This window comes from Amphiprion ocellaris, chromosome 10 (genome assembly GCF_022539595.1).
Source record: "Amphiprion ocellaris isolate individual 3 ecotype Okinawa chromosome 10, ASM2253959v1, whole genome shotgun sequence".
NCBI lineage: Eukaryota > Metazoa > Chordata > Actinopteri > Pomacentridae > Amphiprion > Amphiprion ocellaris.
Window position 1 is genome coordinate 13,900,343 of NC_072775.1, and position 15,457 is coordinate 13,915,799.

Sequence of the window (15,457 nt, forward strand, 5' to 3'; positions counted from 1 at the left end):
CGCCCCCGCGAGCGCTGCGAGAGGAGCTGTCGGCAGTGAGATCATGTGAGAGTCCACGCTTGGAGAAAGTAGGTTAGCAGGGTAGACTGAGAGGAAAGCAGGCGGAGAGTCACAGAGCAGAGGGGGGGTCTGAACACCGCTCCTGCATCGTGGGACTGTTCTGTCAAAAAAAAAAAAAAAAGTTGATCCAAATCTATTCAGCAGCGCGCCGAGACGGTAACGATGCGAACTAAACCTTCCTCCACTTTTTTATTTTGCTCGGACTTGACCGAGCGATAGAAAAGAAGAGTTTCGGGGAGTTTTTTTCTGCTTGTTCTTTTTTTTTTTTGGCTTGTACTTTACGAACACTGACTGCAGCCGGGACAAATATTTACAGAGCCAGGTCACTCTGGCTGCAACGCTTTATTCAGCAGTATCCTGTTATTTACAGTAACCACATGTAGTCGAGTCTTCGTCGTCCTGCTCACGGAAACAAGAAAACACCAAAATGAGAGGTAAGTTGATTTTCGTGTCATTGTCAATCTGTGTTTGAGTGAACTTGGTCGTGATCGCAGTAGTGGCTTGGTTCGAGCTGGAACAGCCACATGTGTGCGCACAGGGACTTGGAGTTGCGCCTGTTTTCCTCCCAGTGCGCACTAATCCCTCATGACTGGATTATAGCAGCACAGAACCCCGAGCCTAGCATGCCGAAGTTCAACATGCAATGAGAAAGAGCTGAAGGCATGGCTGTACACTCAGTAGAATGAGCTGCATAATTCTGTTTTATTTGATCATCTTTCAAGTCTGTTTATGATGAAACCAAACCCGATCTCCACTTAGATATGTGCGTAATGGTGATTTATTTCTTTATTTTATATTCGTGGAGGTGCCAAGTGTGTCAGTTTTTTTTTTTTTTGTAGAAATGTGAGCCTTATCTCACCTGAGAGTCCTGCAAATTTTACTAGGGGGGGTTCTTGTTGGAGTTATGAAATGAGGAGAGGGAGGGGCATGAGAGGAGGTTGTTGTTAACCAAAACTAGAATTATGTAATCGAAATGTTAGTCAAGCGTGTCAGGTTTCTAATTACGTGGAGTAAGCATATAAATACTGAATGTTCTACAATTTTAAACTAACATCATAACATTACATTTAAGAACTATTATATTTATTGCTACATAATCATCTAATTAGGTGACATTTTGTACTTTTTTGGAACAATTAACAATCCTGGTGATTCGCTGTCAGTATTTATTTCCACAGTTGACTTTAGTAGTGAGAATCTGAGCGGTGTTTCTAGAGTTGTGATGTTGTTGTGATGTGATGGCTGTGCCAGCATGGCCGACTGTGTGAGCGTACAGAGGGAGAGGGACCTGGCTGTTCCACTGACCTAGTTATGTCACCCAACATTATACAGCATTCATAGCGGAGGGAGGAGGAAAGACAATGGGAAGCGTCATGCCGCCGGACGTGCAACACCATGTGCGGTTACAGGCGCGCACTGACGGACGGCCTTCAAACGTGTCTCTCCCTGACACTGACTGATCTTGAACTTGTCCAGAGGGGGAGGAAATTGTTATTATCGAGGAGCTGTGCCTGTGTGCATCCGGAGAAATGCCAGAGATGGTTAGATATGATACCAGATGCATCAAAATAGGCTTAAAGATTTTCAGAAATTCAAATCAAAGTGTATTTTATGCACTTGAGAGCCATTTATTCTTGTGCATCCACATCATAGTTTTTGTGGCATCTCAAAATAGTAATTAAAATTCATCCACCTGCAGCATTTTGGTTTCACATGCTTACATAACCTTTTAAACAAGCTCATTCTAACTGCTTAGTAATGCTTGGTTCTGCTCATGTGTTGCATTTTGGGTGTTTTGCCCTAACAAAGACCAAAATTACAGCCTTGTGTTATGCAAGACAGAAGATTACCTTAAATAAAATATGGCAAGAGAGGAAAAAAGATGGACTTTGCACATAAAAGGGGGAGTGAAGGAGAGGGAGGAAGACGCATGGGGGCCTCTGGTGGAGGGAGGTACCCTCCCTGGCAGGATATCCAAATGTAAACAAACCATGGCCCTTTCTTAGCTGGCTGAGCTGAAAATGTAGGTTAGTGACACAGCCTACCGTTGCCTCACTGGAAAAGCACGTCAGCATTTTTATCCCAGTCTGAGCATGCTTACACACATTTGCAATCATTTTAGGCCAAATTGTTGAGTCATCCTAACAGTTTTGGCTTGCTGACAGACTTTTATAGAGGCCTGTTATGATGTCTGGACCTTTGACACTTTGTCTGGTGTTTTGCACTAGATAGCAGATTGAATTTATTTATTACCTAAGTAAAATATCATAAGACTCCATGTCACACACTGACACCAGCTACAAGAGTCCTCTGAAGGTCTTAGCTCTGTTCTAATCGCCCCTCTGTGGGCCTCAGCTTGGCCTCCACTCGTATTTGCATCTTTTAAAATAGAAACCACTGAATACACCAGCAGTCAGATTGTACATGTGCATTTATGTCGAGGCTGAACGTCATTGTTCTGCTTCAAGTCGGGTCAGAGTAAAACAAAAATATTTCTGCGAGATGTTAGACATTGGGCTGCTACAAGGTGTAACCAGAAAGACCGTTTCCTTCCTGGTTACAACCAGACGGTGTGAGAATAAACTGCATGTTGTTTTTGTATCTGAGTATATCTTCCTTCCTGAGACTTAGCAAACTTCTCGTCTAAATAATCTGGAAAACATGCTGTGCTGTGCATACCTCTAACATGACTTCAAAGTGGGAAAAGCGACAAGGACAACCACAGCGGATTGTTGTGATACAGCTCTGTTACACTGTGGGCCTACACCCTACTGTGAGGCATGACACAAGTGCCTCACTGTTGCTAATATACATAAAGCTCGAACACAAGGCCCTCACCTCATGTTAAGTGAGTTTTTTGTTTCTGTCAGTCAAACTTATGAACAGGTTAAAAAAACAACCTAAGAGAACATACAGATCCGCGGTGTTATTGTAACCTTTGTAATGAGGAAACAGAATGTACTTGTGTCAGAACAGGTTTTAGGATTATAAAACAGAGGAGCACAATCTCTGTGTGTGCATGTTTGCACGTATAGGAACATGTGGAAGGTCAAAATTCATCTTCTTCTCCACTGTGCTGCTGACACACTGACTGTTTGACACTGTAGCCAAGGGGCAAGTCTTGGCGAATGATTGGCTGTTTGTTCCTTATTAGAGGCAGAGAAGTGAACTGTTGGAAGCATAAAGTCAGTGATTTTTCCTCGCCTCTCCCTGCCACACCCTGACTGAATTAGCCTTTGTAGAGATAACAAGGTTACACATTTAGCCAACTGATAAACACTCTGGGGGCCAATGTGTTTGTCTAAACCGTTAGAGTGTCAGTTCCAAGTTTATTTTGTTAAAAGGTCTGGGTGTGCCACGCAATGTAGCCGCCCTCCAGCTCAAGCACCTGCTGCACTCAAACATCGATCTTTGTGTGTCATTTATGTAATTTCTGTGACTTTGTTAATGTGTCGTTGAGTGATAAATGTGAAGTTCTGCATGCCTTCTGCATGCATCATGTCTGTAAAAAGAAACAGCTGAACTAGTATTGATGTTCCTGGAAGGCTGGTTCTCTTGAGAGAGAGCTAAAGGTCAAATAGCTCAGACTGGTTTTCTAGCACACGCCAATAGTGACATTCAGGGTTAAAGGTAAATGCTGTTTACCTTTAACCCTGGTAAATGTTAGTGCGGCTCCTGCTGTTGTTTCTATCAATATTCTTAGGAGTTGGATTTTCATTGCCTTTTGGCTCAGAAAAGTGATATTTTGCAAATTAATTTTTAAAGCAGCAAGTATTCTGATGATCAGTTAGTCCTTAAAGTCACTTTGAAAGTAAAAAATGCAGAAAATAGACTGGTCCCAACTCCTTAAACGTGCATATATGTTGGTTTATGATAATAAATACAATAAGTCTTCAGTGTTGGACAGTGCAGAGTTTACAATGGTAGAGGAAACAGTTAATCAATCAAGAAACTAATGGATACGAGCAATCAGTAATTAAAATAAGTGCTAGTTGCAAACCTATTTTTTGCTTCTATGTGATTGTCTTCAAAGCAACCCTGCTAACTCCCTGGACTTATCAATTCTCTGCATGCACTGCAGGTAATTAGTTTAACTGGCATGCTTGTTTTTCATTTCCCAGCTTATGCGCAAGACGGTCACTTTAAATAAGGGAACGTTAAGGAGATCCACTGGTTTCTGTCTCTGGGTATCTGCAGAGAGTCAGTGAAGAGCAGTGAGAAAGTATTTATGTGTGGTTGTAGCAACAGGGGTGGGTGGCTGGGCATCTGTGTAATCCTGGCTCTCAGCACAGGACAAGAATAGAACGGGTTGAAACAGAAGTTCAATGTCAGAGACCTGAGAGAGGGGTAGGGGCTGAATAGCTGACATTCAAGTTTCGAGTTTGTGTGATCCGTGTGGACTTTTGCCAAGTACAGTATGCGGCCTTTACAGTCACACCAAATGTGGTTTCTTGTTGATAAAACTGCACAGCGCGGCTCGAATTACTCCATACAGAAATAGTCTCATGGGAAATCAGTGGAAATGTGTGTTGCGTAGTAGCCGAGCTCTTAGGTGCAGTTTTTCTCTGCTTATGATCATCGCCTCTCCTGTTTAATGTTGCTGTTATGTAACAGAGCCAATTTTCTAATGCGAGCTACAAGCCTACGGGGAGACGTGTTATGGGGGAAGTCTGAAGTATTGTTCAGCTCCACCTTAAAACTGGTCTGCAGAGAGCCGGGATCGCGCTTGCCTCCCTCCTCCCTCTCCCCCTGCAGTGGGAAAGTGTGTCAGTAGGACAGAATGTCCACATGGGCTGACAGGCTACAGCCGCCGAGTGATGGATGATTCAGCCAATACCAAGGAGGCTGGGAACACTGCACGGCCAGTGGGAAGGAGAGAGTCTGCGGAGGGCGGGGCGTCAGTGTTGCTAGAGTGAGCCTGCTGAATGAGTGTTGTGAGGAATGCTCACAGACAAGAGTTATATAATCAAGAGATGCGGGAGGGGTGGAGGGGAACCTGAGAGAAAGAGAGGAAGGGAGGGAGAGGGAGGAGGAGGGAGATATTTTTTCCATTGCATGTCTGCAGCTGCCCTGATCAGTTGGAGTATTTTAGCCAACAGTTTTAGAGAAGAGACAGCCGACTGTGTCATTAAGCAGAATAAGAAGTGGAAAGTTGTCTTTTCCAGTAGCTAAGAGTGCAACAATTCCTCCGCAATCCCTAAGCGGTTTTCCATATGGCAAACGTAGTTGTAGTGCAAATAGCAATTTGGTGAATAAGTCTGGGATTGTACAGATAATCTTATGATATAGTTGTTGTTTTTAAACCTCCGTCAAGAGAGGAGTCTTTGTGTTTGAGTCATAAGTGGCAGTGTCATGTGATTCTCTGTCTGTTTGTGTTGCCTCATGGGGGTCACACAGAGGGTGCAGACAAACAGTCCATAGCAAGTTATCTTCTGTTGTACAGCGTGTGCTAACAGAAGGACAGTTTGTTTTCTGAGTGTTTGGCATGAATAGAATAAAGAAAACTACATATGTTGCTAATTGATTCCACATTGGGACATCTTGTGTATCACTGGGTGGTCTCACAACAAGTCCCCCCCCCCCGATTACGACAAGCAGGGATCTGTTTCAGCTTCTGAAATGCGTTAATTTCCTAATAAAATAAAACACGACCATAGGGCTTTTCAGTTAATCCTGTATGTGCAGTACAGCAAAGTCTGAAGATCATAAAATAGACACCATGGACAAAAAATAAACCAACAAACTGTAAAAGATGGGAGATAAAGCTTGAGTTACATGCCTCCACAATAAAGTAAGGGCTACTTTTTACCAGCCAGGGTTTTACAGAGAAGAAGTTTTTAATACACACAGACCCACAGGCTCCCAGACTGCTGTCAGACTCAAAGGGGACTACGTAAAATGTAATTATATGTCTAAACCTTGTAACATTGTAAGTTAAATCTTGAATTCAAATCTGAAACTCAAGGGCTCCTGGAGAAAAGAGGCAAGAGAGAGTGCAGTATAACAACTCAGTGAAATGGAAATAGCTAAAAGCCTTGAAGCTGCATTTTGTATCAGCTGGAGGCAGTAGATGGCCTTCTAAGTGAGCTCAGATACACAGTTGCTGAAAGCTTTGTGTGACAAGATAAAAGCATGGGTGACCTTTTCGAGGCCTACAGAAGACACATAATAACATAACACATAAAACATAATAGCACAGCATAAATGGACAGCTGTCAAAAGAGAGAAAAAATTGTGCCTAAAGTATGATTGGCTTGTGTTCCAATAATGGAGAAATAATGGGGAGGTTTGTGTCATGAGGGAGGTGGAGGACATGTTGCACCTTAAATCAGAGACATAAAAAAGGGAAATGTCATGTTTACATGCATAGTTGTGTATCACGAGCAAACCCTTGGAAAAGGATCACATGTTTGTTGACAACATTCTCACAGGCCTTCAGAGAAATAGAGTAATAATGGGTAACACCAGAAGGGGCTGAATAGGCCAGTGTTTAAATAAAGGAAAATTAGAAGTAATCTACCACCAGAATCAGCAGCGATCAGTGAATCATTAATTCATTTAAGAACACTGGTTCTGTATGGACAGATGCCTGAGGGAAGCTTCTCAAAATTATTGCTCATGAAGAAAATAATTTTATAAACGTTTTTAACTGACTGGCACTGAAGTGTGCCAAATATGAGCTTCTCTGGGAGTCTGTGTTATGGGATTTTTTGGCAGCAGTTCATAATATGGCTGAATACTGTCAAGCAAGTCAAATATGTAACAGCTGCGCTTCACTAACAGATGTGGACTGGCTGTCTGAGCTGAAGTGCAGCTTTCCATGTCAGTTTGAAACACATTATGGAATAGTTTTCTGACCTCTCTTCTTGTTTTTTGGTCCTGCAGCTCAAATTGAGGTCATCCCCTGTAAGATCTGTGGGGATAAGTCCTCAGGAATCCACTATGGAGTCATCACCTGCGAAGGCTGCAAGGTGAGGAGGAAACCGCATTTTAACCAGCTTGTTTTATCTAAAGTTTGCTCGTCATTTACAGTGTTTATATGTGTCTGTTTATGTGTTTAGGGTTTCTTCCGTCGCAGTCAGCAGAACAACGCCATGTACTCCTGTTCTCGCCAGAGGAACTGTCTGATTGACCGAACTAACCGCAACCGCTGCCAGCACTGCCGCCTACAGAAGTGTCTGGCTTTGGGCATGAGTCGAGATGGTAAACTCAGACTAAACATTGCATTTTAGCCTCTTTATAAACTTCCTTTAATCATGACATTCATGTCTAAACTTAACATTTCCCACAATTGATTTGGTTCACTTACATAAGGGAAGTTATGTAGAGTAGTAGGTTTTCAGGGAAGCCAAGGGAGTGAGTGCCTTTAAATTAAAGCTGATACCAGGAGAATTTGAAGCCCTCAGCAGCAATGTGTCACATCAGCTGTCGCATGACGGCTCGAAACTTGTTTCCATCTTCGGTAGGCTGCAGAGAGAAAACAAATACAGCATGTAGACGGAAGAGGTGATAAACTGTCATTATGCAAACTGGATATAGAGCCCAGAACATACAGTACTCATGCATGAGGCACAAGAATGCTAAGGGAGCCTGAAAAGCAATACCTAAAGCAAATTTGGAGGAACAGTTTTAGAAAACATGTATGCAAGTGTTCTGCACCAAGGCTAAAAAATAGGACAAAACATTTAGATTTTTTGTTATCAAGATAAATGCACAACATATAGTAATTTACCCTGCAGTGAATTAAGTATTTACCTGCAAGATGCGAACGAAGTAATGAATATAATGTCTTGTCTCTCTGCAGCTGTGAAGTTTGGCCGGATGTCAAAGAAGCAGCGCGACAGCCTCTACGCTGAGGTTCAAAAGCATCAGAAGTCCCAAGAGTGTGTGGGCTCCGGAGGCGGTGGCTCCACTACTCTGTCTTTACCCAGGGAGGACGGAGTCTGTGGCGGCGGTGCAGAGGATGCCGAGGAGGGTCTGAGCCGGTCCTACAGCAGCGGCGGCTCCAGCTCTACTCTCAGCGACCTGGACGACATCGCAGCGCTGCCTGACCTGTTCGACCTGCCGCTGACCCCCGAGGAGGCCAGCGAGTACTGCAGCCTGGAGCTGCTCGGAGGTGGAGGTGCCAGCACTGGGAATACCTCCAACTCATCATCTGCTTCTTCCTCTTCCTCATCCTTGTCCAATCAGAATTCCCCGCAGCAGACTATACTGGATGGGGCAGACACCAACGGGATCCAGCTCCTGCATTCACACTCTCACACACATCCGCTGCTGGGACACACACATGCACTGCTGGACCTGCCTGATGACTGCTCAATAACAGACCTTGGTGAGTACTGAAAATAAGAAAATCATTTCTTGTTATTTGCCTATTGCTTAAACAAAGAGAGCAGCATAAGATTAATTTAAAGCCTCAAATAGTGGTTGCTGTATGATAAATTAAGAGAAACAAGCTTGTTTTTTTCATGTTGCTCCACTATTTCATGTAAATACCCTCTTATTGTGGAATATTATGCTGTAAGTGCTGAATTTCAATAACACTAGTTTAAAAACAAAAACATTTCTTGTCAAAAGATAAAATCAGAGCACTACTGTGGTGATTATCCTATGCTTTATTCTTAAATATAATGATTAAAAAAATGTACTGCACCCTTTTATTTGAGAAGGTAGAGTTATGTCTTAGCTGTGCTTTCCTAGAAAAATAGCTGAACCGTGAATTAAATAAACTAAATTAAATAAAAGCAAATATAATTTAAAAAGCCCAATTGACTCAATGAAATTTTAAGATGAAAGACAAGGACATTTCATAAATAGGTTAGCAAAAAATATGCAGCAAACAGGACATGAAAAATACTAAATGGGAAAAACAAGCAGTAAATAAGCAGTATGAAGACACCACCTCTCCAAAACACAGTGGCAGATAAAGGGATGGTGGTGTGGTGGTCTTTAAACAGGTAAGGCAGCAACAACATTTTACAGAGATGTCTCCAGAGACCTTGAGGAAGAATAAATTTCTATTTTATTTTATGACTGCTGGCAAAAACAAACTGCGAGCAAGCCTTGAATGGGGCTCTGGGGACTTTTAAAGGAAGCAATGAGTAAATATTGTGATTGGTGGGTAATAAGTGCGTGAGGTGGAAAAAAATTCCAACAGTTGTGGAAATAAGGTGAGAAAATGAGCCATTAGCACTCAGTCCTGTCAGGGGCATTGGCAGTAAATAGCAGAGCAGTGGAAAGCATCTAGTAATTCAAGGTCACACTATTATGATCTGTAGAGACGGAAACACAGCACTAATGTTAGTGCGTATATTTTGTTTTACAGAGCGTATCACTCAGAGTATTGTTAAGTCTCACCTGGACACGTGTCAGTACAGCGCCGAAGACATGAAGAGATTCACCTGGGTACAATACACACCTGAGGAAACACGTGTTTTTCAGAACAAGGTATGTAATGCATGCTTCAGCCTGCAGAGACGTAAAGGATGATATTTTCATTATTGTCAACAAATGCTCATGGAAAGTTTGTGTAGTTTGTGATAGAGTTTATGCTTCTCATAGACTTCAGTCATTCTCCAGAAACTCGCAGCTAGCTATAGTTTTGCACTGTGTTCATTAAAATGAACATGGACACTGTAGGTTATTTTGAATGTGTCTCACATTATGCAGCAGATTAGTGCATTTCTCTCGATATTTCTTTTCAGTGACAAGAAAGAGGTTCAAATTCAATAATGCTCAAAAAAAGCTCTATGTCATCATCTAGTTGTAACAAAACACAATGGGTGTGACCTTAATTAAAGCGTTATTACGGGACGCAGTGGAGTAGATGTAATACTCATATCTGTTTTTGTTCCACTTTTTCAGTCAGCAGAGTGGATGTGGCAGCAGTGTGCACACCACATCACCAACGCCATCCAGTACGTGGTGGAGTTTGCCAAACGTATTGCGGGCTTTATGGACCTGTGCCAGAACGATCAGATTATACTGCTGAAAGCAGGTCAGTGCACAGTCGTAACATGCTCAAAACTTAATTCACAGAGTTAATTCTTACTAAGTAAACAAAGTCTTGAACTTGCTAACTTTAGTTCCTTCCTGTTTTTTGTCTCCAACCTTCTACCTTTGCCTTTTTTTTTTAATCATCTTTTTATTTGTTTGAATAAATTACACACACCTGGTCCAAACACTGGGGAGAATTACACAATTCTGGAAACAAAATTCTGAATTTATTTGTCATCCACTCAACACATATATATAAATGTGACATAAAATGCATATATCCGGCAATGCATTTACTTAATGTAAATGTTTTGAACTCTTTTGAAAAATCTTGGTGGATATCAATGCTATCCTGTTGATTTTTAAACGTTCAATAATGTCTTATATATGCTATGCTGCACCAATCTGGGTCAAAATTATTTACATATTGTTGTTTCTTTTGTGCTTGTTGGAGTATCTTTGGCCTTCTCTGTCTTCCCCTCCCCCTTGCTCCTCTTTCTCCATCTCTCCACGTCTTTTCTTCTGTCTGTGACTACCCTTTAGGCTGCCTGGAGGTCCTGCTTATACGTATGTGTCGAGCTTTCAACATCAACAACAGCACCATCTTCTTCAACGGCAAATTCGCCCCGGCTCAGTTCTTCAAAGCGCTTGGTGAGGATCAGAGTTGTGTGAGCTTGTAAACATTCAGACAATCGACAGCCTCAAGCTCTTAAGCGTCTGATTGTTTTTAATCTTTAAGACAGTCGCTTCAGTCTTGTCAAGATCAGTTCTTTAAAGAAAGATCAGGCTTTAAAGAGAAGTGATTGAAAGCCACCAGCTGGATTTTGCTTTCTAGTTTCTGCCTGTTTGCCTCTTTAGAGTCAGCAGAAATATGTAACAATGCACTCTAGTGGGAAAGCTAAAAACAAACACTCTTAAACACAGCAGTAAGCAGCTTGATAGGTTCTAACTTGCATTGTAACAGTCAATACAGCAGTAATTTTCAATATTGTTCATAAATATTGGGATCTTGTGACTTCTGATAGGTCAAACAGTAATATAAGTTTATAATTTCATTTAAATGATAATGGAATGTTTCACAGTAGGCTGAGATAAAGGTCTTAGTCAGTCCTTTCACATCGTGAGTCCTCCTGGGTATCACTTGGTTCAGTAATTTAATAGAGCAAGACTCTTAAAGACTTTAAGTTATTATTTTTGTCAATTAATTCATCAAATGTGTTGTTTTTGTGCAGGGTGTGATGACCTGGTCAGTGCCGTGTTTGATCTTGGAAAAGGACTCTGCCGTCTGCAGCTGTCTGATGAGGAGATGGCTCTGTTTAGTGCTGCCGTCCTTCTATCCCCTGGTGATTATTTTTCTTCTGTTTATCGCACACACAAACACATTCATAGGCACAAGCATGTTAAAGAAGTAGTGAAAATAGCACTCAGGGTTGCTCTGTCCTTTGTAAGAGAAAAAAGGCCACAATAACATTCAAGAGTAACTAACTGTTACTGTAGAGCACAATGTTCAGCATTTGGCACACACACATACATATATTTATGTATATATATATATTTTTTTTTTTTCTCTAGATGTCTTCCATGTGGGGTATTCAGCTAACTTCAGATTTTGCATTGTATAACTGAACATTTTCCTCATGATTTAAATTTTTAGATTGCTTTATTTTAGATTGACAAAACACGCACTAAATACTCTGTCACCATTAAAATAATGCCTAAAAAGTAGCCATTTCAACAACACATCTGTAAAAGAAACATGGAAACTTTAATATTTACTGAGTGTAAACACTGTATTGCTCCGGCAAGGAGCTCAGACAGAATTGTAACCGATCAGCCACAATATTGAAACCACCCGTCCACTATTGTGTTGGTCCTCCACATGCTGCCCAAAACGGCTCTGACATGTCGAGGCGTGGGCACAAGACCTCTGGGAGTGTCCTGTGGAAGTCTCTATAGAGTCTGGTCCCAGAATGTTAGCAACGGGTCCTGTGGATTCAGTGGGTTATGGGGTGGAGCCTCTGTGGATCAGGCTTGTTCCAGAGCATGTTGTGGATGCTCAGTCAAACTGGGATCTTGGAGGCTGCGGCAAGGTTTAGGGTTCTTTGTTGTGTTCCTCGAACTGTTCCTGAGCAGTTTTTGTGGTGTGGCAGAGCATGTTGTTCTTCTGGTTGAGGATAGTGCTGTCGGAAAGTTCCTTTGCCATGGCGGGTGGGCTGTATTTTGTCGACTACATCGTTTAGATGGGCAGTATAGGTCAATGTAACATCCACATGAATGCCAGCACCCAAGTGGATGTTATTCACTTCACCTGTTGGTTTAACTGTTGGGGCTGATCAGTAGTATGAAATGTGATCTGAAAAACCTTAAATCTACTTAAATAGAAACAAACTGTGAAAACTCTACGTTAAGAGGTTTATATCTTTGTTCATACAGATCGACCCTGGCTCACAGAAGGCCAAAAGGTTCAGAAACTCCAGGAGAAAGTCTACCTGGCTCTGCAGCACAGTCTACATAAGAGTGGTGCCTCTGACGAAAAACTGGACAAGGTAAACACAAGTCCCCACTACTCTTCCTAAACACAACCACAGTTCCACATTCACACATTTACCTTTGTGTTTGCTTTGTCCCCTCAGATGGTGTCCAAGCTGCCCATAATGAAGTCTATCTGTAACCTCCACATCGACAAACTGGAGTTTTTCCGTTTGGTCCACCCAGAGACCGCCTACAGTTTCCCACCACTTTATCGGGAAGTGTTTGGCAGCGACATGTCTCTGCCGGACTCCACTGACAGCTAGACAAATGGATAGACAAACAAGAGATGGATAGTGTATTAAGAGGTAGGGAAGCAAAAGGAGAGACAGAGAAGGGTAGAGATGTTGAAGCTCAACAACCAGCAGTTAAGAGACAATCCAGGACTTTAAATACTCCGTCTCCCATGATCCCAAAGTAGTCCTCCACTTTCCCAGCAGGCAAAGCACCTTACACTACAGACCACACATGCTCATGGTCCTCTGCATATTGTAGCATTAACGACAAGCACATGGGCACCGTAATAATATCACTGCAGCCCACTTAGCATGTAACAGCTCCAAGCTCTAAACACTTGTTCAACATCTGATCCGCTGTGGATCAACCCAACCAGTTATGAATGTACCTCATCAATAAGCACCAGTGCACAAACGAGAACCCAAACAACAGTGAATGTACAACCCTACCACTCTGAGACAGAGTTTTACTCATAGTATTAGAATGAAGTTGATCAGTAAGTCTCACAATTAATACATCTCTTAGTCAATATTCTTCTCTATATTCATGCATCTCAGTATGGTACGCCTGCGTATTCATACCGACAATATTCATGTACTGACCATCACTTAGGGACCAAGATCATGAGTCAGAGATTTTTCTGATATACAAAAACACACACATATGACTCACAGCTTAGGCTGAACTCATTCATCAGCTCAGAACCAGTCTCACACACATTTAGACAGTGTTCGGTGCTGCCTTTTTGTAGGCTCTTGTAATGCAATGAGAAACCTCAGTCCCACACACCCCTTTCCTTGTAAATGCCACTTAGAGACAGGACAAGATGAAATTATGTTTAATTTATATACACATTTATAGACAAATATTTTAAATAAGAATGTAAATAGATGACTATATAAGTATATGGAGAGAGTTAGAATGTGTGAGTTCAGTTTAGAAAGAAAGGGAGAGAAAAGTGGATGGCGAGACGTAAGAAGAAGGACAAAAGATGGATAAGTGAGAAAAGCTGATATTTTGGACTCTTATTTTTTCTGGACGATTTTTTCCTCTCGTGACAGTACTCTCAGGTTTCCACGGCAACAACCCCTTCTTGCCCCAGTGGCAAAGGCCATCAGGCAAGCGATGGGGTGGACACTTGTTGCAGATGCGACACAGCAGGGGAGGCAGTGTACTCAAACAAGGGCAAAATACAAAGAAACATTGCCTTGCATTTAAACTGTCAGCTTTCAGTCTGCACTGTTGCTGCCTCGCCCCCTGCCTAAAGAGACAAGAGGACAAACGGGACACTAAGGAAAAGAGAAAGCAAGGCAAAAGATGACTTCAAAAACTGTACAATAACAGGGGACACGCTGGATCTCCCCACCTGTTTCTAACCAGCAGCCAGTACAATAGATGTAGTATAACTGTCTTTCACTCATAACGTTTCTGTATGTTAAAGGCCGGGATGATGATGGTCCATATTATGTATCATAAACCCTCCTTGCTGGTTGGTGCAACTGTATTATTTTGTACATTTGCTGTCCCTCTCTCCTTTAGTCCCAAACCCAACACCAGAATACCAAGCACTTACACTTTCCTCTTCCTTACTGGACACTCGTCTAAAGCCAGACAGAGCTATCAGCTGCCCCCCTGAGTTGGTTTTCAAAGCCAGTAAGACTTCTGTCAGTCTGTTTAGTCATTTTTTATTCCATATCTGTCACACCGGGTCACCAGGAACTGTTTATAATCTTCATGTACATAACGAACACAATTTCTGAAGGCCGTTATAGCATTGAGATGATGGTAACGTCTTACTAGGGGTGCTGTGAAGTTCTTGAGCAGAGTTCTTGAGGACCTGCTGCCGCCTGTTGCTCAGGGAGCTAGCTGTGATCTCTTGTCCCTTTATTACCAGTGTCGTCTTTTAGCCTTGTACTCCTCACACCTTTGCACCTAAGATGAGACCCATAACCATAATCACTGTGGCCGTAAGTTCTATTTTTGTGAATGTTACTCACAAAGTGTCAAAGCCCTTCCTGTTTGTCCTAATGTTGTAACATTAAATTTGAGATGCATAGGATTTTGAATTTTACAAAAAAAATCAGTTATAGTTAAATTTCATTATTGGGGTTTAAATGTTTCTTTTGCTGTGATTTTCCTTTATTTGTCAGTCTTTTATCCACATTTTTCTTGAACTGTCTCCACTTTTGTCTTGTAAAGTCAGTGATCTATTTTTTTTAATTGAAGAAAGATTAGGAAAAGTACAAACAAAACAAATAGTTTGTCTCCCTTCTCTTTCCCTGTATGACAAAATGTACAAGAGGTATATTACTAGTCCAAGAGTAACTGAGTCACACAGCTCGATATATATTGTTGTCCAATTGGATACATTATATGTGGTTTTAAGAATGTAATAAATGGTTTCTTTTTCTTTTGAAATGTTTGTGTCTTATTCAAGCTTTTGAGTTCATATATGTGAACAAGTATTTAGGCAGCTTAGATGTTTAGGCCCTTATCTAGCGTGCAGTATCGTCAGGGAGGCATCTGACTGCTCCAAAATCCATTCTGCAGCATGATAATGACCCCAAACATACAGCCAGACTCATAAAAAGTGATTCTCAAGCCACAAAAGTAATGCAGCAGAAGTCCAGGCCCC

The 15,457-nt window shown here is 41.8% G+C and overlaps 2 protein-coding genes across 5 annotated transcripts in view; one reads left to right on the forward strand and one right to left on the reverse strand.

Moving 5' to 3' along the window:
• Nucleotides 1–12,801, reverse strand: part of gpr35b (G-protein coupled receptor 35 b) — a 33,442-nt gene extending 20,641 nt beyond the window's left edge. Inside the window, exons 1-4 of one of the 4 annotated variants that reach the window (XR_008602914.1) lie at nt 12,665–12,801; nt 11,300–11,414; nt 7,816–9,478; nt 6,919–7,527 (exon numbers count right to left, since the gene is read on the reverse strand). The gene's annotated coding sequence lies outside the window, so the exon portion shown is untranslated. Of the gene's footprint in view, nt 1–6,918; nt 7,528–7,815; nt 9,479–11,299; nt 11,415–12,664 lie in introns of those variants that run through there. The other 3 variants (XR_008602915.1, XM_055014150.1, XM_035956257.2) reach the window with 3 other exon arrangements.
• On the forward strand, nt 96–15,240 carry LOC111580350 (nuclear receptor ROR-beta-like). The gene is made up of 10 exons (XM_023288069.3): nt 96–494; nt 6,946–7,031; nt 7,122–7,263; nt 7,865–8,392; nt 9,386–9,507; nt 9,925–10,057; nt 10,600–10,707; nt 11,289–11,399; nt 12,490–12,602; nt 12,690–15,240. Exons 1-10 carry the CDS (start codon nt 488–490, stop codon nt 12,849–12,851), a joined length of 1,512 nt encoding a protein of 503 aa, XP_023143837.2. The 5' UTR covers nt 96–487; the 3' UTR covers nt 12,852–15,240.
• Nucleotides 15,241–15,457: the final 217 nt, after the last annotated feature.